General features: G+C 37.2%; 1 protein-coding gene across 2 annotated transcripts in view; it reads left to right on the top strand.

The window, feature by feature from the left end:
• Window positions 1-26,017, top strand: part of DENND5B (DENN/MADD domain containing 5B) — a 267,015-nt gene that overhangs the window by 187,009 nt on the left and 53,989 nt on the right. For both annotated transcript variants that reach the window (XM_006874749.1, XM_006874750.1), the window contains exons 7-11: window positions 5,130-5,280; window positions 15,751-15,844; window positions 20,569-20,700; window positions 22,800-22,952; window positions 24,986-25,064. In XM_006874749.1, the coding sequence (XP_006874811.1) occupies window positions 5,130-5,280; window positions 15,751-15,844; window positions 20,569-20,700; window positions 22,800-22,952; window positions 24,986-25,064 (609 nt within the window). The remainder of the gene's footprint in view (window positions 1-5,129; window positions 5,281-15,750; window positions 15,845-20,568; window positions 20,701-22,799; window positions 22,953-24,985; window positions 25,065-26,017) is intronic.

The raw sequence follows: 26,017 nt of genomic DNA, 5'->3' as shown, positions 1-26,017 counted from the left end.
TTTTTTTTTTTTTTTTGGTCTTTTAAGTAAAAAGAAACAACTGGTTGTGTCGTAAATGATTTAGTTGTTAGGTAAATGTCCCCTCCCCTCGTCCCCTGTTAACCTATAGAAATTGGACTCTTGTTGTGTTTGTTGACATTGAATTTTTTTTGTGTTTTGTTTGTTTTATCTTTTGTTTTGCTTTGCCTGTGGAAAGAAGAATTTGATTTGCAAGTAGACAGTATCAACAGAGTTTATTGTGGTATCAGAACTTTAAATTTTCTATGCAGAAAGACAACTTAATAATACTTCAAAGTTTCCTTTTTCTTATAAACCATACCAAACAAATATTGATATAAACCCTTGAAATCCAGCAATAACCTCTCAAAGCAGGCATCTCATGATTTCTTAATGTTCATTATTCACTAGTGAAATAACTAAAAACAAATAGTGGTCTATTATTCTCCATCTGGCATTTTTAAATATAAACCCTATAGTAATTCACTGTGAATCATAATTTAAAAAAAAAAAACAAAAAACTTCCCAATCTAAGGAGATAAACCCAAAATAATGAATTTACTTATTATTCTTGATCCTACAGGAAAACCAAACATTTTTGGGGTGGCGGGGGTGGTGGTAAGAACAGATGCACTCATTTGCAGAGAGGGACTTTTGTAGTATTTCATGGAACATAAAGTCAGCAGAGACTTCAGAGAAATTCTGTATTGTGAACCTAGGCATTATTTTGCCGAAACTATCTGTTAATTAAAATTTTAAAATAGGAGGAAGGAAAGAGACTATAAATAAGTTTCTAGAGAGCCAGAATGCATCTGTTGAAAATTTAAAATCCAGTATCTTTTCACATTAAAACATGGCATCCTTTTGCCCAGTAACGAACATATGGACTATGTTTCAAAAAAATTATACATTAAAAATATGAAATTCAGGAAATTTTTAGAAAAATTCTTATGGGTTATGAAGAGAAGTTAGGGAAAATGCTCTCATCAAACACAGACAGTTGGGTGAAGCATTAATGTAACATAAGATTTACTATGGATGTTCTTTTGACAAGAAGGGGAAGGATGTCATTGACAGATACTCCTGTTTGATAGGTGGGATGTTTTGGGGGACTATATGTGGAGAATAACTAGCATTACTCAATCTACTTGTAATAAATAGTGGCAAAATAAACAGATTTTATGATGTTGTTATTAGCTGCTGTTGAATCATCCCTTGATGCAAAGTAACCCCATGATGACAATGAAACAAAACGCTGTTCAGTTCTGCACCATCCTCATGATTCGTTGCAGATTGGACCACTGAATCCAAAAGCTTTTCTTTTGTTGATTTTCAGTCTTCTATCTTAATCTATCTTAGCCAGGAATCTCCACGAAAACCTTACCAGCATCATGTTGTTGTTATTGTGTGGTGTCCAGACAATTCTGACTCATAGCGACCCTGTGAAGTTCAACGTCATAGCAGCACATGAATTTCCCAACCCATGGATGGTGGTTGTGTGTGAGCCACATTGACTAGGATTGAACCTAGGTCGTCCATATGAAAGGCAAGAATTCTACCACTGAGCCACCACTGCCCACTTTGAAATTTTGATAGAAATATGTTTTTACTTTGCTGAATTTACGAGAATAGCAGTTCCCAGAGTATATTCTACTTAGCACACAACCATAATCATTGCTTGTTCTCCCTTTTAGTAATCTCCAGGCAAAGGACAGAAAACTTCGTTTTTTTCAAATATTTATTTTTCTTGAAAATTTAGCTCATAAAAGCATTCAAAAATAAGATTCTTATTTTAAACTGGAGATATAGTTAACTATTTTGGGGGGCCCTTTAGACACCAACATTCAAAGTTTTAAGTGATTTAAAATAGAAATGCTAAGCAATTCCTGTCTTTTAGCTTTAACCTATTTTATTCTTTAAAAGTCTAACTTGTTATTCTCTGTACATTATTCTAAATGCCTATGTGTTTTTCTCTGCTATACCCCTCTTCTACCACTCATCCATCAGTTTGTTGTACTGTATTGGATTGCGTGTTGCTGTGAGGCTGTAAACAAATAAGAATGACCAGTAGTTAGAAAATGTGGCCTTAGTGATAGAAACGATACTGAAGATCATATGATAGCAATTTGCAATACCAATGACTTAATCATTAGTAATACCTTTTTTAAATAATATAAAAGAAGACTATGCAAGAAGATCTTACCAGCTGCAACACAGAAAAATCAAATTGACTATATCTGTGGGAAGAAACGGTAAAGAAGCTCCATATCATCAGCCAAAACAAGGCCAGGGGCAGACTATGGAACAGACTCATATATAAGTTCAGGCTGAAGCTGAAGAAAATTAAAACAAGTCTTAAGAGTCAAAATTTGACCTTGAACAAACCCCACTTGAATTTAGAGACCATCTCAAGAACAAAATTAATGCAGTAGACACTAAAGACAAGACCAGAAGAGTTGTGGGGTGGCATCAAGAACATCATACAGGAAGAAAGCAAAAGGTCGTTAAGAAGACAAGAAGGAAGAAAAAGGCCAAAATGGATGTCAGAAGAGATTCTCAAACTTGCTCTCCAGTGTAGAGATGCTAAAGAAAATGGAAGAAATGGGGAGGTAAGAGAGCTAAATAGATAATTTCAGAGAGCAGCTCAAGAAGATAAAGTCATGTAGTATAATGAAATGTGTAAAGATCTAGAGTTAGAAAACCAAAAGAGAGGAACACACTCAGCATTTCTCAAGCTGAAAGAACTGAAGGCAAAAAGTCAAGCCTTGACTTGAAATACTGAAGGATTCTAAGGGCAAAATATTGAGTGATGCAGAAAGCATCAAAAGAAGATGGAAGGAATACAGCGACACTGTACCAAAAAGAAATGATCAATGTTCAACCATTTCAAGAGGTAGCATATAATCAAGAGCCAATAGTACTAAAGTAAGAAGTCCAAAGTATACTGAAGGCATTGGCAAAGAAAAGGCTCCAGGAATACATGGAGTGCAAATTGAAATCTTTTCAACAAACATATGCAGCACTGGAGGCACTCACTCAGCTATGCCAACTGATTGGAAGAGATCCATGTTTGTACCTATTCCAAAGAGAATTGACCAAGTAGAATGCAGGAAATGATCGTTAATCTCACATGCATGTAAAACTTTTCTGAAGATAATTCAGAAATGACTGCAACAGTACATTGACAGAGTACTGCCAGAGGTTCAAGCTGGATTCAGAAGAGAATGTGTAACAAGAGATATCACTGTTAATGTCAAACGGATCTTGGCTCACAGCAGAGAATACCAGAAAGATGTTTACCTGTGCTTTGACTATGCAGAGGCTTTTGGCTGTGTGGATCTTGACAAGCTATGGACCACATTCTGGAGAATGAGTGTCCCGGAACACTTAACTGTGCTAATTAGTAACCTGTACATAGACCATGAAGCAGTTGTATACAAACATACAAGGGAACACTGAATGGTTTAGAATAAGGAAAGGTTTTATTCTTTTCGCATACTTAATTCAATCTGTTTGTTGAACAAATGATCCAAGAGGCTGGATTATATGAAGAGCATGGAGTCAGGAGCGGAGGAAGACTCATGAACATCTGTAATATGCAGATGATGCACCCATGCTAGCTGAAAGCAAAGAAGATTTAAAATACTGATGAAGACCAAAGACTACAGACTTCCATATGGGTTGTACCTCAGTGTAAAGAAGAAAATAAAAAATCCTCACCACTGGACCAATACATAACATGATGACAAATGAAGAAAAGATTGAAGTTGTCAAAAACTTTCTTTTACTTAAACTCATTATCAAAACTCATGGAGGCAGCAGTCAAGAAATCACATGACGTATAGCATTAGGCAAATCTGCTTCACAAGACGTTTTTAAAGTGTTTATGAGCAAAGATGTTAGTTTGCAGACTAAGGTGTGCCTGACCCAAGCCAGGGTATTTTCAGTAGCCTCATATGCTTGTAAAAGTTGAACAGTTAATAAAGGAAGCGGTATTAGAATTGATGTATTCGAGTTATGGTATTGAAGAAAAATATTGAAAGTACCACAGACTGCCAGAAGAACAAACAAACCTGTATTGGAAGAAGTATAGCCAGCATGCTCTTTAGAATCCAGGATGGGGAGACTTGGTTTCTCGTACTTTGGACATATTATCAGAAGGGACTAGTCCCTAAATAAGGACATCATGCTTGGTAAAGTGGAGGGTCAGAGAAGAAGAGGAAGACCCCCAACTAGATGGATTGGCACAATGGCAGCAGTAATGGGCACAAGCATAGCAACGATTATGAGGATGGTGCAGGACTGGGTGGTGTTTTGTTCTGTTGTGCGTAGGATTGCTATGAGTTGGAACCAACTTGATGACACCTACCATCAACAACAACAATACCCCCCCTGATCTAATTTAAAACACACACACACACACAAAGGGGTCTGAAACCAAAATGCTATAATTCTTTAAGGAAGCAGATAACCTCACTCCTACTAATGGAAATCTGCATGTAGCTGAAAGTGAAGTATTATATTTTTATTTTTGTAAAGGGGGAATCAGAAGTAGTTAATGTGTCTTTGCACAACGAAATAAAGTAATAAGACTACTGTCTGTTACTTTGTTCCCTTTTACATTGTCTTTCAGTTCATTGAAATTATGTTGAAAACGTCATTTTCATTAATGTATTTAGGAACATATCTTATTTAAGAAAATAAAATTTTCTACTTTAAGGAAACGGTTTCATTGCCAAATTAGATTTTTCAACCCTTCTTGTGTGCTTTTAACAAAGACAGAAAACCATATGAAAATTAATCATCCAGTTGTTAAGTGCCATTGAGTTGGTTCCGACTCTTAGCGACCGTGTATAGGATTTCTGAGGAGCAGCTGGTGAGTTTGAATCACCAACCTTGTGGTTGGCAGTCCAGTGCTTATCCTACAGCACCATACCAGGATATAGGATTTATTTATTATTCACCATTTTACATTTCCATTATGCTTATTTCTGAAGAGTCTTTGTAAAAATCTATTTTCAAATTGTCAGAAAGATTGAATTCCTCATAGGTATATATATGAGCAGAGGAAGCATTATTTTATAAGGTTTCGCCCATGAAATGTGTCTAATTTGCTATAAATTTAATTTTAGCCCAATCGATTGAGCAGCGACTGATGAAAATGGATCACACGGCAATCCACCCCCATCTACTAGATATGAAAATTGGTCAAGGCAAATATGAGCGTGGGTTCTTCCCAAAGTTACAGGCCGATGTCTTGGCAACAGGACCAGCCAATAACAAGTAAGCATATTCTTATCTTGAATTGAAGGAATGAATGAATGAAGAGTGGAATGTTCTGCAACATCTTCTCTATCTAGGTATTCTTTAAAAAACAAACTTATTCTTTTGAAGTTGGATTGACATTGGGTATTGGACTTTAAATTCTGTTATATAAAATAGAGATTTTAATAACCTTTTTCTCCCTATTCATTTTCATAATAGCTACATTTTAAGTGACTCTGGTTAAATATAAATGTTTATACTTTCTAATGTAAATTTTAAAAGGTAAGCTTTTACCATCTTTTCATTTATTATCAAGTGCAAAAAATTATTCAACAGACAGAAATACAAACAAGCTACCATTCTTTATGGTAGATGATGCCATTCAGAATCTATCTGAATATGTTTTGAAGTAAAAGCTGTTATTTGGTTTCAGGGAGATTCATTCTTTTAGATTATATAAACATTTTGTTAATAAGTAATTATTTTAAGGGCCCATAAGGAGCAAAGCAATGGAGGATATTGGGAAATATGGCAAGTTGAAATGAAAAAGATTTGAATTAGAAATCAGTTTGAGAATTTAGTTCATTCTTAGCTATTCTTAGCTTAGTTCATTCTTAACTAACTTAGAAGCCTTGGGCAAGCTGGAGGCACTTGCTTATTTCCTCATCTGAATACTGTATATACTTTAACCTTATACAAATCTGTGTTCTACTTATTAAGGAGACTCATGAAAGGAAAGTAAAATGAGCAAGGTATTGCCAAAAAAAAGGGTAGAAGACTTAAGTAAGACACTGAATACACAAAATGGAAACAGCAGTGAGCCACCTGAATTTTCAGTAGTTTCATATGCAGGATATCAGTACAGAGGAGGAAGGGTGGGATTCCACCTTCTGAGCTAAATAAAGTAAGAGGAAGATACTTCAATGTATGATACTTCTCCCTCCAGATGATCTGCTGAACTGTATGCTTTAGGAATTTGGGGTACTTAAGCTCATTGAGCCTCGATGTAGCACTGCTGGATAAGCACTGGGCTGGATAGAAATGATGGAAAATGCTCTGAGGATTAAAATTTAATTTGATTTACTTAAGTCCATATATGGCATATTCCCTAATAGTTTGGTTTTACTTAAAAAGACACAACCCTTACCTTCCGCCTCTAAAAACCTAAAATCTGTTAACATAGGTAGGCCTTGTGTCACTGAATGACAAGCACTGGGCTGCCAATCACAGGTAGGTAGTTCAGACTTACCAGTTGTCCTCGGAAACCCTATACAGGGTCACTATGAATCAGAACTGACTCAGCGGCACACAACAGCCTTATTAATTGATATTTTTCATGATCTCATGATCCTATTGCTAAAGAAAAAGCAAACTAGTATCTTATTAATTGTGATGGTGACACCTGTTTTGGCCTCATTACTTTGTGAAGGTTGAATGTAAACACTGCCCATGGCACTGTGGACATCTGGTGTGGCTATAGGATCAGCACTGGACTGCAAAGCACAGAGTTAGCATTTCAAACCCACCAGCTACTCCTCTGAAACTTTATTCAGGGTTGCTATGAGTCGGAACTGACTCCACAGCACTTAGTAACAACAACAACATACGTGGCACTGGACTTCTAACCTCAAGGTCCACAGTTCAAACCTCTCAGCCACTCCTCAGAAGTCTTATACAGGGTCATTATGAGTCAGAATCCACTCGATGGTGCTTAACAACAACATAACTAAGTTAAGTATTGTGGTATTCAGACTTTTTTGCGATGCACGTATATGCAGGAATATGTGTATATTCTGGTGTTCATGTTTGTACTGTTAATGTCATATTTTTAATAACCTGAAGGAAATTAAAACCGTCTTATATTCTTGACTGACTAGTTGAAGATACAAGTGTGAGAAAGTCAAAGTAATTGCAGGTGCATCAAAGGAAAATGAGTTGGTATATGTGTGTATGAACTAAAAGAAACACACTATTGTATACACTGCTGAATGTATAATTTAGTTTTGTATTTATCATTTTAAATCTCCACTCCCTACAGGTCTTAGTCAGAATATCAGGAAATTTCACCACTGGCTTATTTAAAATAATTGCTATCTTCCTTCTAGCCCTTTTTTCCTACTTTTGGGTATACATTTACTACCAGTGAGGCTTCCTGTCTAATAGAGGGATAGTTATGGAGGTGACGCTGCTGATAATGTTGTGTTGTTACATGCTGTTGAGTTGGCTCCAATTCATAGCAACCCTCTGTAGGGTTTCCGAGAAGCAGCTGGTAGATTTGAACTGTTGACCATGCAGTTATAAGTCCAGTCTGTGCTAGCTTCTCTCCCGTCTGCATCAAGTACATTATCATTAATCCGTATTACAATCATATCCCTGTATACATGAAACAAGTAAAACCTATGTTCTTATGCCCGTTTTGTAAACGAGGTCAAACAATTTGCACCGCAATCACATAGCTAAGAAATGGTGAAATGGATTCAAACCTACACTGTTTAATACTAACCTACATACTAATACGTCTATACATCAGGGTGTGACGCATGCCTTTTATGACTTTCTGAGATGAAAATTATGTTTGGTAGCCCTAATAAAATTTAAAAAACAGAAAACATTGAATATACAGGGAGTTTGGCAATAGCCTTTTACAATAATCCAGAATGAAAAGACCCTCAGATGACTCACCTCTGCCTTAAACTAGGCTCTGTTAAGAGAGAACTCAAAAATAAGTAGTGTTTTGGGAAGCAAGATATAGTCTTTGAAACTGTCTCCCCTTTTTAAGCAGTGATTGCAACCAGGTAGCCTAACACCAAAGCAGATGCCATTGGTATGTGCAACTAGAAGTCAGAACCTTGATTTGTGGCAGAGCTGTGATTAGATCCCAGGTCTCCTTACCCCATACCATGTTCTTTTACGGTGGTATCTCATTCATGAAGACCCTTTGGAGGTCTGAAGAAATTTTAGTACCAATATCCGTTTAAATATTTGGGGAAGGAACACTATACAATAAGAATTGTAAGTTAATTTTTTTTTGGCTGAGCTCCTTTGCAGCCGTACCTTTTTTGCTATAGACCTGTATTGCTAAATATTCGGTGTCAGATACCCATGCCTAGGTCTTTGCGTGTTTTGCTTGTCCTTTATATCCTATTCTTTGCATTTATTTATTCTTCAGCAGAGTTTATATTCTGTTTCAGGTTTCATATTCCCCCTGCCCGGGTCCTTCTCTTTTCAGTCACCCAATTCTATTTGTACTCTTTTTGTTGTCTTAAATTGAGCCTTGGCTATAGGAACGTTTTCAAGATTCTACTTCAAAAATATCCTAGGCAAAAGAGTGAAAAGGGAGCTCATATACTGGGAAATTTTTTTTTGCAATGGTGTGTCAGAAAAGGGACTTAATATAAAATTTATGGAAAACTACATCTCTACAAGAAGAAGACAAACAACCCAATTTCAAAATGAGTGCAGAACATGGACAGATAATTCCATGGAATACATCCAGGTAGCCACAAATATATGAAGAAATGTTCATGACCATTAGCTACTTTTGTTGTTATTGTTAAGTGCTGTTGAGTTGGTTGACTCATAGTGACCCTGTATAGGGTTTCTGAGGCAAATCAAAACAACAATGAGATATCACACCAACATTAACAGCGAAGTTCAAAAAAACAGAAAACAGCAAATGCTGATGAGGATGTAGGGAGACTAGAACCCTCTGACATTGATGGTGGGACTGTAAAATGGTTCAACCCCTCTGGAAAACAGTGTGGTATTTCCTCAGAAAGTTGGAAATAGAAATACCTTATGACCTAGCAATCCCTCTAATTGACACGTGTCCACAAGAACTGTGAGCCAGGTCACAAGTAGATATATGCACAATGTTCATAACAGCACTATTCACAATAGCAGAAAGAGGGAGACTGCCTAAGTGCCCAACAATGGCAGAGTGGGTAAGTGAACTTTGGCATATAAGCATAATGGAATACTATGCAATGCTGAAGAGTAACAGTGAATCTACGAAACACCTCATAACTTTGATGAACCTGGAGAACATTATGCTGAGTGAAATTACTCAATCACAAAAAGACAAATATTGTATTAAGGCCATTATTGTAAAAGGTTTCCAAACTTAAAGAAACATTCTTTGATGGCTCTCAGGGGTGGGAGGGAGTTAGTGTAATTTGCTAGCTAAAGAGTAGACACATGTTAGCTCAGGTGATGGAGAGGGCACTTTAAATCTTTGAGGGAGCAGAAAGCCTCATCTTTCTCCTGCGGAGCGACGGGTAGGCTTGAACTGTGGACCTTGTGGTTCACAGTCCAGTGCTTATCATATGGAGCATTCTTCATATTATTAGTGTTATTAGAAATTTGATTTTTTTTTAAAAAAGATAGCTAAGTTGTTTTGTGTCACTGTTGTTTGAAAGATGTGCTGTTAACTCAGTAGCTTTGGGGGGAAATTATGCACTTTTCCCTCTCATCAACTATTTTGTTATCTGACATTTCACATTTACAAAAATAGTGAAAATTCTATCCAACTATTTTGCACATTAACAACATACAAAAGTAATGAACACCAATGTGCAAGGTTAAAGTGCCATGTGCTCTAATTAGTTTATATGCCAGGTTGGCTGGGCCATGTAGCTCAGTGGTTTGGCAACTGTGTGATGGTAGTTGCCAGTTATGTGATGACATAATCATCCGTAATCTGATGTAGTCATCTTCCATTTTCACCATAACAGCCTGGCCTGTGGTGTATCACCATATAAATAAGTTAGGAGAAGGTATACATTAAACATGCAAATGGATTAAAAGATGTGTACCAATTTCAGGAATGTTCAAACTCCAAGTTATGAGTCTTAAGACAAAGGAAATACAGAATTTACTATTGGGTATATACTTTGTGAACACTTACAACATAAATGTTTAGATCAACTAAAGTCCTGCCCTTGTGCCCTAATTTTTACCCTATACCTTATACCTATACACATAGACGACTTCATCTTTATTCCATTATCAAATAAAATATGTTAGCTGCAGCTCAGAGCTATTTCTTCTACCTATAACCTTGAGCAACTCTTTTCATGCTTTATTTAGCCTTCTCCATTAGTCACTCCTTCTCCTCTATCTCCTTTATCCCTTCAGTTTCAAGCATGCTGGTCACCTTCTTGACCTTCTGTAGTTAACATTTAATTTCTCCACTCTTCTGATGTAAAAATTTGTTTTAAAAAATTTAGATCTAAATTCTCTACTTGATTATTATTAGATCTTCACTTCATCTCAAATCAGTTTCTCCCCCTCAAAATGCTGTCAGTTAAGTCATCCAGATCTGCAACAGCCAGATTCAATGAAATTTATTCAGCTCTTACCTTACTCAAAGCTCTCTGCTACATTTATTACTGCTGATCTTTTTTCTGTCTTAAAGCTCCAGCTGTTTTCAGTTGCCTGGGTATTTATTCTGGGATAAACTGTCGTGTCTTTGAGCTTCTGTCCATGAAGTTTTCTCCTTCATCTTTCAGATATCTCAGATGCTACGTCTTTTAGAAAGTAGTCCATGATCATTCTGAATCTAAATGAGCTATTCATGTACTCTCCAATTATAGTGTTTACCACAGTGTTTATGGCAGAAGTAAGAAAAGGGTTAAGGATGGTAATTAATCTGGAGCTTGTAACTAGACTGACTATAGAAGACTTTTGGAATACAATGGAAACATCATTGCATTTCTTAAAGTCCCTAAGCACTTAGGACAGGTTTTTAGGTCTAAGTTATCTTACAAAGAGCCTTGGTGGTGCAATGGTTAAGTGCTGATCTGAAAACCAGAAGGTTGGCGTTTTAAACCCAGCCACTCATATTGTGAGAGGGAGACCTCACAATCTGCTTCAGTAAAATATACAGCCAAGAAACCCTGTAGGGCAGTTTGACTCTGACACATGCGGTCTCTGTGGGCCAGAATTGAACATAGACTCAACAGTACCCAACAACAGCAGGGTCCCTACCATAAGTAATTGTTAGACCGTTATTACTTAAAAGCAAAAGTAACAGAGTCTCAGGGTAATTGAACTAGGAGCCAAAGAATTCAGTAGCAGAGAAAACTTGTAAAACTAATACTGATTTTGTTACATTATTTAATAATAGAATGGCACTCAACAGAACCTGGTCAGTTAAAAGAAAAGTTGTATGAGATAGGGTCTGAGAGAGGAGCCAAAGGCCTGGCTAGTGAACATTTTATAGGCCATTGAAAAGAGTCTAGATTTTACTTTAAATTCTACTTTTCCCCTACATCCTTAGTGTAGATTTATAAAATGAGGATTTTTACAAAACACCTGATAAATACAGGTCAATATCCCACAGGAAAATGATAACAATTTTAGAGCCAAAAGAAATCATAATGGTCTGCATGTCATCCAGCTTTTTTAGTTTACAAGCAAAGGTTCTTAATCGTTTGAATCTTAGGTTTAGAAAGTCACTGCTTTAAATAGTTGAAAACCTTGTAAGTTTCATTTGTTATTTTAGAACTCTGTTGTTGTGTGCCATCTAAGCGACCCTGTAGAACAGAGGAGAACTGTCCATTGGGTTTCCTAGGCTGAAATCTTTATGGAGCAAATTGCCAGGTCTTTTCTTCTGCCTTGTGGCTAATCTCTCAGTTAGCAACTAAGAGCTTAACAATTGCACCATCAGAACACCTTGTTTTTCCCCCTGATTTTGTTGCTGTTGAAAATATATACAGCAAAACGTAACACCAATTGAACCATTTCTGTGTATACCATTTAATGACATTGATTGCATCCTTTGGCTTGTGCAACTGTTTTCACCCTCCTTCCACTTTAACACTGACTCAATGCCACTGAAGGTTCCTCTCTAATCTTTCAAGTTGTTGTCATCAAACTGATCCCATCTGCATAGTTCTTAAAAGAACATAACACTCAAAGCAGACCTTCTTTTACTAGTTAAGCTAAATAAACTATTGTTCCATTTTAAGATGACTTCAGGGGGATGTTTAAGGTTTAAAGATTATCTCAGGACAATAATATCAGGTGTTAAGGCACATGGCTCTAAAAATTCTAGATTCCATGAAGACTTGAAATTCTGCTCTACATTTCCCACCTTTTGATCAGGATTCCTTTATGGAATTTTTGATTAAATGTTAAATAATGAATGATAACCCAGACCCCATCCAGTTCTTCTGGTCTCACAGCAAAGGAGGCAGTTCTTCATGTAGACAATTAGCCACTTATCTCTCATCTTCCTTCTGTTTCCGACTCTTCCTTTATCTGTTGCTTCAAGTGAATAGAAACTAATTGTTGTGCTTGAATGCCACTTTTTAAGATCCTAGGTATTACCCAACAAATTAGGAGGTAGAACAGAAACACTGTATACGTGGGTAAGCTAATTAACTGGGATATCCAGTAAAACTATGACCCAAACTTCCAAACCAAGGATCCAAATCCCATGAGGGGTTTGCTTGTACGTAAGCAAGTTCAGCAGCTACTTTTTTTTTCTTTTTCATAAATCCCTGTTACACATTGGTTGATTCAGTTCAACTTTATACAGATATAAAACTTTTTGACAGCAATTATAATGGGTTGTACAATCCTGTCCTTAATCAGTACAATTTTTTTTTATCACTATTAACCCTGTTTTCCCCCTCCCTTTCCCTGAGGTAGAGGAAAGCAACATTGTAGCCATATTTGCCCTCCCAAAACCTGTTTCCCCAAAGTATGTACCACGTTTTGTTTATTTATTTATCTGTGGATGGGCATTTGGGTTGTGGGTACATTTTTCACTGTTGTAAATAGTACTGCAGTGAATATTGGTGTACAAGTCTCTTTCTGTGTCTGCTCAGAAATCTTTTGGATATATAACTAGTAGTGGTGTTCTGTGTCATATGGGAGTTCTAGTTTTGTTTTTATGAAACTACCACACTGTTTTCTACAACAGCTATACCATTTTACATTCTCACCAACAGGACATTTAAGTGTTCCAGTTTTACCCACATTCTTGTCAGCCTTTGTTATTTTCTTAGTGTTTTTGTTTGTTTTATAATTTTACCTTAGCCATCGTGGTGCAAGTGAAATGGCATCTCATTGTGGGGTTTTTTTTTTCAGTCTCTGATGGCTAATGATTTTTTTGTGTTTCATGGTCATTTGAATGTCTTCTTTGATTAAGTTACGATTAAATCCATTGCCCATGTTATGATTTGGTTGTTTGTCTTTTTGTTGTTGAAGTTTTATGTAATTTTGGTTATTAGATTATTGTCAGATATATGGTTTCTGAGGTTCTGTAAAAAAATGCATATGAAAAAAGTTCACATGAAAGTTGCATATAGATAGAAACCCTGTCTTAAATATGCACAAGAAAAATGCACATGTGGAAAACTTTTTGCATATAAAAATGCCCACATGGAAAAATACAAACATAGAAAAATGCTCAGATAAAAAGTAAGATAGGGTTAAGATTTGGGCTATAGTTTGGGTTCAGGTTAGAGTTTATTACTTTATAATATCCTGAATATGAGCATTTTTATGTGTATATTTTTCTGTGTATACATTTTTCCAAGTGCACAGTTATGACAATGAGGTTTTTTTCTTTGCAGTTTTCATGTGGGCTTTGTGTGTGTGTGTGTGTGTGTGTGTGTGTGTTTTCTGGTTAGGGGTTTCTGAAGACATTTTTCCAGTTGGTAGCTTGTCTTTTCACTTTTTTTGTAGTCTTTTGCTGCACAAAAGTTTTTTTAATTTTTAAATAGTTGATTTTGTCTTCAGCTACTTGTGCTTTTGTTATTATATTAGATAATCATTGTTGAGAGCTAGGCCTGACAGTGTTGCTGATTGTTCTACTAAAAATGCCATGGTTTTACTTTGCACATTTGCATTCTTAATCCATTTTAAACTTGTTTTTGTGTATGGTATGAGGCATTGCTCCTGTTTTTCTTTGTATATGAAATTCGATTTTCCCCTCACAGTTTATTGAAGAGACTTTTCTATCCCTATCAAATGCATTTAGCACCCTTGTCAAACATCAGTATCGATCATAGATGTGTGGGTTTATTTCTGGACTCTCAGTTCTATTCCAGTTGTTCTGTGTGTCTGTTGTTATACCAGTACCAAGCTGTTTTGATTACTTTTAGATGTATGTTGTTTTTGTTTAGTGTCTTCAAGTTAGTTCCAACTCATAGCGACCCCTGTATAGGGTTTCCAAGGATTGGCTGGGTTTGAACCACCAACCTTGCAGTTAATAGTCAGTGCTTATCCTATAGCATCGCACCATTACTTCTGTATAGCTGTATGTTGTTGTTAAGTGCCGTCGAGTCAGTTCCAACCCATAATGACCCTGTATAGAGTTTTCATGGAGCAGCTAGGGAACTTGAACTGTCGACCTTGAGGTTCAAACCAACTTTGCAGTCCAGCACACAGCACCACACGTTTTAAATTGAAGAAGCATGAGCCCTTCTACTTTGTTCTCTTTCAGTACTGTTTTAGCTATTCAGGACCTGTTGCCCTTCCATAAAAAGTAGAGGATTGGTTTCTCTGTTTCTGTAAAGAAGACTGTTGGAATTTTGATTCGGATTGTATTGATTCTATAGATTATTTTAGATATTGACATCTTAACAATATTAAGTATTTCAATTCATGAACATGAAATATCTTTTCATTTATTTAAGTCTTCTTGAATCTTTCCCAGCAGTACTTTATACTTTGCATTGTATCATTGTTGTTAAGTGCTATCGAGTTGATTCTGACCCATAGCGACCCTGTATAGGGTTTCCAAGAAGCAGCTGGTGAGCTTGAACCACCAGCCTTGCAGTTCAAACAGCTTTCCAGTCTGGTGTGTTAACCCACAGTGATACACCAGGACTTCATCATTTAAGTCCTTTAAATTTCTTGTCAGATTTATTCCCACATATTTTATTCTCTTAAATAGTACTGTAAATGGAATTGTTTCCTTAATTTCTCTTTAAGATTTCTCATTGCTGCTGTATAGAAACCCAACTTTTTTTGTTTGTTGACTTTGTACAACCAGGACTCATTTTTTGACATAAAGGAGATGAGATCCTCAAAATCTATAAGCATAAAATTCTAGTGTTCACTATATATGAATTTTGAGACTTATTTTCTTCCTGTTGAAAAAACTTTTACTCATAATATTTAGTTTGAAGAAGTCAGAGCATATTTATTATATGTCTCTTGCATTCAAGGGCTAACTCAATTAAAATCTGATAAAAGTGTATTTATTATACTGTGAATTTTTTAGCCCCAAATTGAAAAATGGCTTGATGTGGTACTGGTTGCACAACTCTTTGAATATAATAAAAGCTACTGAATTGGATATTTCAAATGGATAGATTGTATGTGAATTATACCTTAATGAAGCTGTTACATATAAAAAGAACAAAACAAAAAAATTAGTTGAAAAGTAGGTACTGTTCTGTCTATTTACTTGTTTGTTTGTTTGTTTGTTTGTTTTAACCGGCACTTTCTTGGGTTTGGTTGGTTTTTCAGCCGCTGGATAAGTCGGGGTGCCACCACACAGCGCAGGAAAGAACGCCTTCGCCAGCATTCTGAGCACATTGGAATAGACAACGACCTGAGAGAGGTATGTGAGCTGCCTTCCTGGTTTAGTTTCCTGGATGCCAAGAACATTTACTAGACTTACTCAGCTCAGCAGTGGTCTGTCATTTTGTCAATTTCTTCATACTCTTTTTTTTGGGGGGCGGGGGCGGGGCAGTAATTTCAATACATCTGAAACAAGACTCTAAAATAAATAATGTGTACCACACCTCCAAGTTTCAGATAAATTTTTAGTCAATATATAGTTTACCTACTTAGGTAAATTTATTTAACCTATTTAAGTAAATTTGTTATGTTTACATTGTGCTTCAAACTTAGAGTATCTATGATTATTGCAAAGATATACTTACCTGTACACTGTCTTTGACTTTCTGATACCACTTTTTAAATTGTTTTAAAACTAGTATGTTTTTAATCTAAGATCCTTATGCTTTATCTGTATTGTTTGAAAATAAAACCATTAAGTGCACATTTGAATATCTATAACTAAGTTTTGATTATTTGTGGTCAGAAGAAAAAAATCAAAAGATTTTGTTACTGTTTTCTAAACTCATGTGTGTAAATATAAAGAAGAAAACATCATTCCAAACATCTATTGGTTTTTGTTAATTTGTTCATACATTCATATGATTTTAAGCATCTTTTTAAGAATTGAAGCATAGCTTGTTTACTGCTTTCCTTTGTGCTGCTGTATTTTCTTCTCCTCCCTTCCTGTTGTATAGCTTTGTCATATGCATGCTTGTTTTGCTTGTTTCTTTCTCCTTGTTCTTTACTTTTGTGCTTTTTTATCATTGGCACGTCTCCATCCTCTTAGCCTTCCGGGGAACTTTTGGTCTGTCAGAACTCCATGGCATTCTGGGAGTGGGATCAGGGTCTACCTCCTCCTACACGACTTCCTAAAAAATCCTTCTCTGAGTGCTGCCTGGTATGTTCGTGTCTGAAAGTATCTTGCCAGATGTTCCCGAACCTTGTCTTTGGTGTTACTTGAATTTTACACACGTGTGAGTGCACATGGTTCTAAGATGCCACGCAACACCTTATGACGTAAATTCTATGCCTCTCCATACCTCTACTTTCTTTTGTGTTTGGTTCCTATGTGTGTGCTAATAAAAGTTGTAAAGAAGACATTTTGATGAAGGAAATTGTCTTCTAATAACTTTTACTGGGTTGTGTTTTGTGTGATCAGAAAGTCTAGTCATCAACTATAGAATCCTAGTGCTCAGAGAAACCATAGTGGTCATCTTGTCCAACTTGACATAATGTAACTAAAGTCCAAGAGACTTGGCTGGATTTAAACACACACAGAACTAGACCCAGAGCCAGGACTCCTGAGTTCCACACCCGCACAATTCCCACTAGCCCTGCATTGCCAGCTTGCTTCAAACAGCTATTTATCTGAGGCCAATGAAATCTCAGGACTGTTGCTTGTACTTTTTTTCATTAAGACATATTACCTTAAATTATTTAACTTAGCAATGGTCTTTTCTTCAGAGGTCAGGCCGAGTTAAGAGAAACAAGGTGTTTGTTAAAAAATTCATGGAGAGCCTCATATTGGAGAACAGTATATATTGAATAAATTTTCATAGGTAGGTTCTAGTGGTTTATTACATTTGCCTTAGACAGAAGAGCATAGTAGAAACCTCAGAAGGGTCTGAAGTTAACTGCCCTCTGTAGAGAAGTAGATGTTACTCTAAAAATATGCTTTGTGAAAAGTTGCTCATCTCCATTTTTCATCTTTGGCCCAAAGCAAATCACGTTTGTTTTTTTTTATCACCCATTGTTTGCTTTAAAGGCATTGCTGTGCTTTTACAGCATGCAGGGACAGCCTCAACTATTGGTGTGTGGAATCGCCTGCATGCCTGTGGAGTACTGCTGGTTCTTTGGCCTCAGTAGGCATGCTTAGGAGGAGACTTTGCACAGGGCTTTGCACCTGTGTCTACTGGTGCTTAATAAATACGGTCACTAAAAGGAGTCCTGGTATGGTGTTGTACGATAAGGTAGTTTGTAAGATTGCCTGTTCAGACTTACCAGGGTGCTCCTCAGAGACCCCATCCAGGTTGTTGTTGTTGTTGTTATGTGCCATCGAGTCGGTTCCGACCCATAGCGACCCTGTATAGGGTTTCCGAGAGTATAAATCTTTACGGGAGTAGAAAGCCTCATCTTTCTCCCGCAGAGCAGCTGGTAGCCACTGACCTTAAGGTTTGCAGCCCGATTCGTAACCACTACGCTACCATCCAGGTTACTATGAGTCAAAATGGAAGGAACAGCACTTAACAGTAACAAAGGGACAACCCCAGTCTTCCTTGTTTTCATTTATAAAACTAGAATGTAAATGTTAAACAGGGCTTAATTTTTAAGCTGGTTGTTGACATTTAAAATCTAATAATTCATATATTTCAGGGGGGGAAAAAAGATAACTGCTAGAGGTTTCTTCCCAACCTCTTGCCTGACCATGTTCCTCAGTGTTTTTCTTCTAAGCAGTATTTAAGCCAAGATGGATACTTAGCACTTAAGATTTGAGTCTTACAGTGGTTCTCCCTGCATATTTTCTCTCTGCACAGATTCAAATGATAGAGGAGTTGAGACTGGAAAGGCACAGAACCTTTTTAACATTTAGTTATTAACATTTGTTTTTTACCAACGTTTTAGCTATGATAAGTACTTTCAGTTTTCCAAATAACATTAGTACAATCCGAAACTGTAGAAAATGACAATTTAATAGTTCTCCTATAGAGTCTCTGCCCTATAGGGCACATTGATTTTTTTTCCGGTACTGTTTTCATTTCCTACTTTTATTTGCTTAAAAAATAACATTTACAATGTTCTAGTAGACTTGGTTACATTTAATTTCCCTAGTGGCGATAGCTGTCTTGAATTCTCAATTTTCACTTCTTTTCTTGACCCTTTAAAAATGGTTTGAGTCAGAAAAAGGTGCTTTGGTACTTTTTTTTGCTTACAAAGTCCATATGATTATAAGTCTGTTCAGAGAAGTTATTGAACTGGAGAGGAAAGAAACATTTTGTTAACATTGAGTTTCATCAGGAGGGCTAAGAAGTAGCAGGTAAAACTGATCAGTCAAATCCCTAATCAATGGGATTTTTTTGTGATTTTTTGTACTAGATTTAGCAGGTTTTTTCCCAAAAACTAAATATATTAGGTGTACAAATTACCTTTTATTTAAAGAATGCAAAGAATTTTATTTATTTTTATAGTACCAAGTACTCCTCTTCAAAAAGCTTGCGGAAAAATCCATTTACTTTTAATGAGATTTTCCATGAACTTTTTGAAGCACCTTTGTATATGCTGGTGGGAGGGTGTGCTCATTTGCAATCTCTCTCTCTCTCAGTCTCTTCCATCAAACTGCTAGTTTTACTATATAATTTAAAGCAGTTTGTCACTGATATAAAGAGCCCTAGTGGTGCAAATGATTAAACACTTAGCTGCTAACCAAAAGGTTGATTGTTCAGACATACCCAGCAGTTCCACAGGTGAAAAACTTGGTGATCTGTTCCTATAAAGAGTGGTGGTGGTGGTGGTTATGTGCCGTGGAATTGGTTCCGACTCACTGCAACCCTGTATACGGTTTCTGAGGCTGTGAATCTTTATGGGAGCAGAAAGCCTCATCTTTCTCCTGTAGAACAGCTGGTAGTTTCGAACTGCTGACCGACTCATAACCACTACATTACCAGAGTTCCTTCCCATAAAGATTACAGCCTAGGAATCCTTACGGGCCAATTCTGCTTTGTCACATGGGGTCACTATGAGTTGGAATTAACTTGACAGCACCAGCAACTATCTCTAACTATGGTCCTGAGACACTTGGACCGTTTGGAGATTCTACCCTGTAGCCTTAGATGAGCTTTCACAGGTAGCATAGAAAGCAGCGAGCCGATGCCCAGAACTAATCATATATGCTGATTTATTGTTTTCCTGGAAATGTATGTACTAACCCAGAGATCAACAGCATTGGACTGTGTTTCTAAAGTCCACTCAGAGCTGCCTCTGACTGTGAAAGTAATACTGTGATACCACTTTCTCTTGATATTGGTAATAAAAAGCAAGAGAGACAAACATCACAAAAAGAAGAGGCATTTGAAGTACATCATCATTTTCCAGAGTGATCTTAAATAGCCGTTTTTATGAATTGGATAGCTGAGCACATTTTGTGCCCAGTTTACAGATACGCTGCAGTGCAGAAAGTGTAGTTGATGTGCTTAAGGCCACAAAATTAGTTGTAACCAGATTCCAGAGCTCCTGGTTTTACTGTTAAAAATTGAGTAAAGGGTTGAGTTGGAGGCTAGAGGTACAATGTTGAGCCTTTGATCTGTGGGAAAGAAGCAGAAACCAGTAATCTGAGAACCACTGGGTTTCTGCAAAATCTTTTACTTGTAATCCAGACACTTAAATTTTTTGTCCCAACCATAGTCCCACCTAATCACAATATGAGGTATACCCAATTGAAAGACTAAACCAGATGAAACAATTTGAATGTTGACTGTAAATATAGCGTGTACATTTAAAGGATGAGTTCTAACATGGTAAGATTGTTATTGTTCACATTTTCACAGGGCTTGATAGGTTGCGAGGAGAGAGTGTGCACGTACTCTGCCTTTTGATGCATTGAACCTCTAATTGTTGCATGTATACTCTGATGGCTTTTTTGCTTCTTAATTCTTGTGCTTGTTTGTATAAGATTAAGTTGACAAGAGTATCTGGTGTTTATACATTAAAATACTCTTTAATTTTTAGAAATATATGCAAGAAGCACGAAGTTTAGGAAAAAACCTGAGACAACCCAAATTGTCAGACCTCTCTCCTGCAGTGATTGCACAGACCAACTGGAAATTTGTCGAAGGCTTATTAAAAGAGTGTAGAATGAAGGTATGTATGACTGATGTGAGACATGGTTTCTTCACATTGACATCATTGTAAGGGTAAGATGAGCAGAGTGGACTCCTGTTTGAGCCTGTAGCTTATTCCCTGGAGGAAAATGTTCACTGTGACATACACCTCATGTGCTTATGCGCTTCCCTAGACTTTCCATTGGACACAGGAACCCTACACAATTTTTCTCAGCTGTTTAGCCATTACTCTCCTCTTCTCCAACTTGAGAAGTTGTTAAACTAGTCAGAGGCTGTGTCAAAAATGTTTTCATCTTATTCGAGAAACTACACATTTTTTGTGTGTCCACTTTTGTGTCTTAATTACCTGATGCTGCTACCACAGAAGTAACCACAGATGGATGGCTTTAACGAACAAATTTACTTTCTCACAGTTTAGGATGCTAGAAGTGGAGCCTCAGAGCACTGGCTCTAGAGAAAGCCTTTCTCTCTATGTCGGCTCTGGGGAAGGGCCTCCTTTCGTCATCTGTGATCCTGTTGTTCCTTGGAGATCCTCATGTGTCTTGGCTTCAATCTCCCCGGTGGGTCTAGGAGGTTCTCAGCATAGGGACCCCAGGTCCAAATGACATGCTTCATTCCCAGTTCTTCTTTCCCTCCTCGCTGATTGTTTCTCTCTCCTTGTATCTCTTAAAAGATAAGAGGTATGACTCAAAAAAAAAGCATAAAAAGTAAAAGGTGTGACTTGAGTAAGGATAGGACTTGAGTCATGCCGTCCTATAAGGTTGTGGTTCAAGATACAACCTACCTTAATGCAACCACATTAACATATAGATTAGTATTTGGAACACATATCATAGAATGGAGGATAATTTCATCAGATCACCAAACGGAGGACTACCACACAATACTGAGAATCTTGGCCTAGCCACGTTGACACATATTTGGAGGGACACAGTTCAGTCCATGACAGTGCACCTATGTATCCCCTATCTGAGTCCATACATTCAACAGCATACATACAGCCTTAACTATATTGTAGATTTATGATGATTGTACAGCAATTTTCTCTCAGAGTATTTGTGTTTAGAGAAGTAGTGATACAAATTGACAAAACTCAAAACATCATTTTAGCCAATTTTACTCATTTAGCTGACAGTAATTACTTGAAAACCTTTTCTGCACAGTCAATAAATGAACTATTTCAGTATCAGGATGCAGTGGTAACTCAGACAGGTAAGGTCCCTGCCCAAAGAAACTAGAATAATCTCTTGCTTGACATTTTATAAGGTCTACTAAGACTAATACAAAGTAACTTACTTCAAACTGATTTCTATTTCCTTTTTGTCTTCTGGTACATTCTTATTAGAAAGGAAGAAGAAAAAAGAGCCCTACTCATAAATTTAAAAATTGTCCCCAAATTAGGAACTCGCCATTTTATTATGGTTTTTGCCTAAGTGTAACTGAAACCTCTTTAGCAGTTTAAGCTGTTGAGGGAACTGGAAAGCCAGAGTTGTGAGAGCAAGATGAGGTAGGATCCAGATTCTGACAGTATATTTTATGTGCCTGATATAATTCCCCAACGCTAGTCAAGTTAGTAACCTGAATATTGTTTTACATGAGGAAGTGCTTGGTAAATATTATCTAATTCTCTTTTAGTGACCTTTTGTTTGTCTGACAGAATATAAAAGTATGTTGTTTGTTAAGTGCCATCAAGTCAGTTCCTACTCACAGCAACGTTGTTTAGGGTTTCCAAGGAGCAGCTGGTGGGCTTCTACCACCAACCTTGTGGATAGCAGTCCAGTGCTTATCCTACAGCACCACACTAGGACTCCAGTAAAAATATGTTGTTAAGTGCCGTCAAGTCAGTTTTGACTCATAATGACCCTACACACAGGTTCCAAGGAACAGCTAAGAGGTTTGAACTGCTGACCTTGGGGTTCACACAGTACAGTGCCACATCTAGGTGATATTAATTCACTTTGTTGACTACAGAGGTAAAGGTACTGTTCCCAGAGTGATTAAGAATCTGCAATTAGAAGTACAATGACGAGATCCCGGGTCTTCTAATCCAGTAATTGGCGTGTTGGTTTTGGGTTTCACTGCTTGGTGAGCACTTGTGATCACATGTGATATTTTCAGACAAAGCGCATGTTAGTGGAGAAGATGGGACATGAAGCAGTGGAACTGGGTCATGGAGAAGCAAACATAACCGGCTTGGAAGAGAATACCTTGATCGCCAGCCTCTGTGACCTACTGGAAAGGCTATGGAGCCACGGCTTGCAGATCAAGCAGGTAACAGTCTTGAGAGGCCCTGGTGACATGGCCAGGAGGAGCCCTCTTAGAAATGTACCAAGGAAAAACAAATATCATAAAAAAGAGATATAGAAATTAAATGGTGTGTTCCTTAGAGAATAACTAGAAATATGATTGTTGTTAAGTGCTGTGTCGAGTTGCTCCTGAGGAGTGACTGGTGGGTTTGAACTGCTGTCCTTGTGGTTCAGATTGACCTTGCGCATTATCCTGCAGCACCACACCAGGACAGACATTTAATTCTAGAAAAAGAAAACACAATCTGTGGTCAGAAAGTGGTTGGGAAAAGAATAAAATCAACAGCACATTTATTGCTAAAAGCTGTTTACCCTCTAAACCCACAAACGAAACCCATTGCTGTGGAGTAGAATCCAACTCATAGTGACCCGATAGGGCAGAGTAGATCTTCATCGAGTTTCTGAGATGGTAAATCTTTATGGAAATAGACTGCCTCGTCTTTCTCCCAAGGAGGGGCTGGTACATTCTCACCACTGACTTTACAGTTGGCAGCCCAACGCTTAACCCACTTTGTCACCAGGGCTCCTTGTATCCCCTATAGATTCCACAAAATATCTCTTGCCACTGTCCAGGGGGAAACCTACTAGCCAGAATTAACTATTTACCACTTTGTTATCTTGAACATCAACCATATTCAACCGTATTTTATTTCAGAGTAGAAAAATTCAAATCATTTCCTTGATGTTGTGCCTCTGTTTTATTTCAGAGTAAAAATGCAGATGGTTCCTCTAATTTCTCTGACTTTTTTTCTGTTGTGTACAAGTCTTTTATTCCTCTTTTCTCATTTCCCTATTTTTTTCACTTATTGTCATATATATGCCAACATTTTTGCAAAAGATATACACAAACTCATTTTGTGTTGCTGTTGTTGTTGTTAAGTGCCGTAAAGTCATATAGGGTTTCCAAGGTGAATTTGGACTATCGACCTTACTATTCAAACCAATCTTGCAGTCCATTGTTGCTTGTCAAGTGACAGTGAGTCATTTCTGACTCATAACCACCCAGTGTAGGGTTTCTGAGGAGTGGCTGGTGAGTTTGAACCACTGACCTTACGTTTCAAACCAACCTTGTGGTCCAGTGCTTTATCCTACAGCGCCACAGCAGGACCGTTGTTGTTAAAGTCCCGTTATGATGGTTCCGAATCATAGCGACTCTATTTAGAGTTTTCGAGGAGCGGCTGGGGAGTTTGAACCACTGACCTTGTGGTTCAAACTGACCTTGTAGTCCAATGCATTACCTCACAGTGCCACACACCCGGACTAGTGCTTGTGGTTAATGATGTTGTTAGTGTGGACAGCCCTAATTGCATACAACTGAGTACAACTGAGCTAAAGTAAGAAGTGCTGTGCCTGCACATTGGCTGAACTGCTCTCCTGTCCTAGACTGTCACCATTCTTCTCAGTGAGACAGAGGATGACCCTCATAACACATGGTGAGATGCTCTGAATGCCACAGTAGATGAGCTCAGGTCACCAGATTTCTAAATGGCCCCTTGAATGTTTTAAATTGTGGTTTAGGACTTTAGTTATGCTCATCATTATTCAACCATCACCCTATGTGTTCCCACGTGTTGCCATCGCCCTTAACAGAAGGTCAGTGTCCCTTAAGCATTGAGTCCTCCGTCCACCTCCTCCCATCCTCGCCTTACACCCACACTTGATAACCATTAATAAACTTTGAAGCTTCTATTAGTTAGCTTATATAGAGTTTCTCAGTTTGTGGCTGACTTACTTCACTCAGGAATGTTTTCAAGGTTCATCTATGTTGTAGGACATATTAGCGCTTCGTTTCTCTTTATGGCTGAGTCATATTGTATGTATAAGCCACACTTTGTTTACCTATTCATCTGTTGAATATTTAGGCTGTTTCCAGTTTGGGGATATTGTCAATAGTGCCACAGTGAACATTGGTGTATAGAGTGAATGATTTTGATGAGAAATTATTTTTGATCAATTATTTCTTTTAAAATAAAAATTTTGTGTCTCTTTTGGTTTTAGGGGAAGTCGGCTTTGTGGTCACATTTAATTCAGTTTCAGGACAGAGAAGAAAAACAAGAACACCTTGCAGAATCACCAGGTGAGAGCTTATTGTTTTGATTTAAAAAAAAAACTAGCAGCATTGGACCAAATGAGGAAACAATACTATATGGCTTTGTCTGTCATCTTTCTCTCTCTCACTCAGTCAGACTTAAAATATTATTTACTAGCTGTGAGACCTAGGAAAAATCATTTAACCTTTCTGAGATCCAGCTACAAAATAGAGAATTTAATATTAAATACTATATGTGAAAACCCCAGTGATTTATAAAGGGTCGTACATCACTTTCACCAGTTTAGGGTGTTATGCACTTAATTTTTTTCTTAAAGAAAAATTTAATGATCACCATTAATAGTCTTTCATATAGATATATAAATCTGTCTCTAAAAATGACAGGAGTCAGTCATATTTCTTCCATTTACAAGACAGCTTCACATGTTAGATTATATCATAATTCTTTAGCTAAATGTTCTACATACTGTTTATAACCACTGTATTTTTCTCAACAAAGAGCTTGTTTTTCTTTATATATAGTAACTATTCCACAAAAAGGAGAAGTAATAGTGGAAAGCTAATAGATAGACATTGATTTTTTACTGAAGTGGCTATTTGAGAACCTTTTCTGAAATTATGGATTGTTTTGTTGTTGTTGTTAAGTGCCGTCGGGTTAGTTCTGTTTAGGATTTCTGAGGAGCAGCTGGTAGTTTTCAGACCTTGATGCAAATCGATTTTGTGGTCTAGTGCATTATCCTGCAGTGCCACACCAGGACTCTGTGGATTTAGATATTCAGAAATGTATAAGAATATTATTTTAAAAGCTCATAATCCAGTTACCTACTTGGGAAATAAAGCACTACAAGTGCAGTTGAAGCACCCTGTATACTCATCACCAGCCCCATCTCATTTTTCTGTTGTAAAAGTGAAAATATGCCCAGCAGCTTTCTGTAACAGTTACGTATAATCATAGAAAATATGAAGGTAAATAAACAATT

This window comes from Chrysochloris asiatica, unplaced genomic scaffold (genome assembly GCF_000296735.1).
Source record: "Chrysochloris asiatica unplaced genomic scaffold, ChrAsi1.0 scaffold00299, whole genome shotgun sequence".
Classification (NCBI taxonomy): domain Eukaryota; kingdom Metazoa; phylum Chordata; class Mammalia; order Afrosoricida; family Chrysochloridae; genus Chrysochloris; species Chrysochloris asiatica.
The sequence above is the reverse complement of the archived record's forward strand: the minus strand, read 5'-3'. Positions and strand labels throughout refer to the sequence as shown.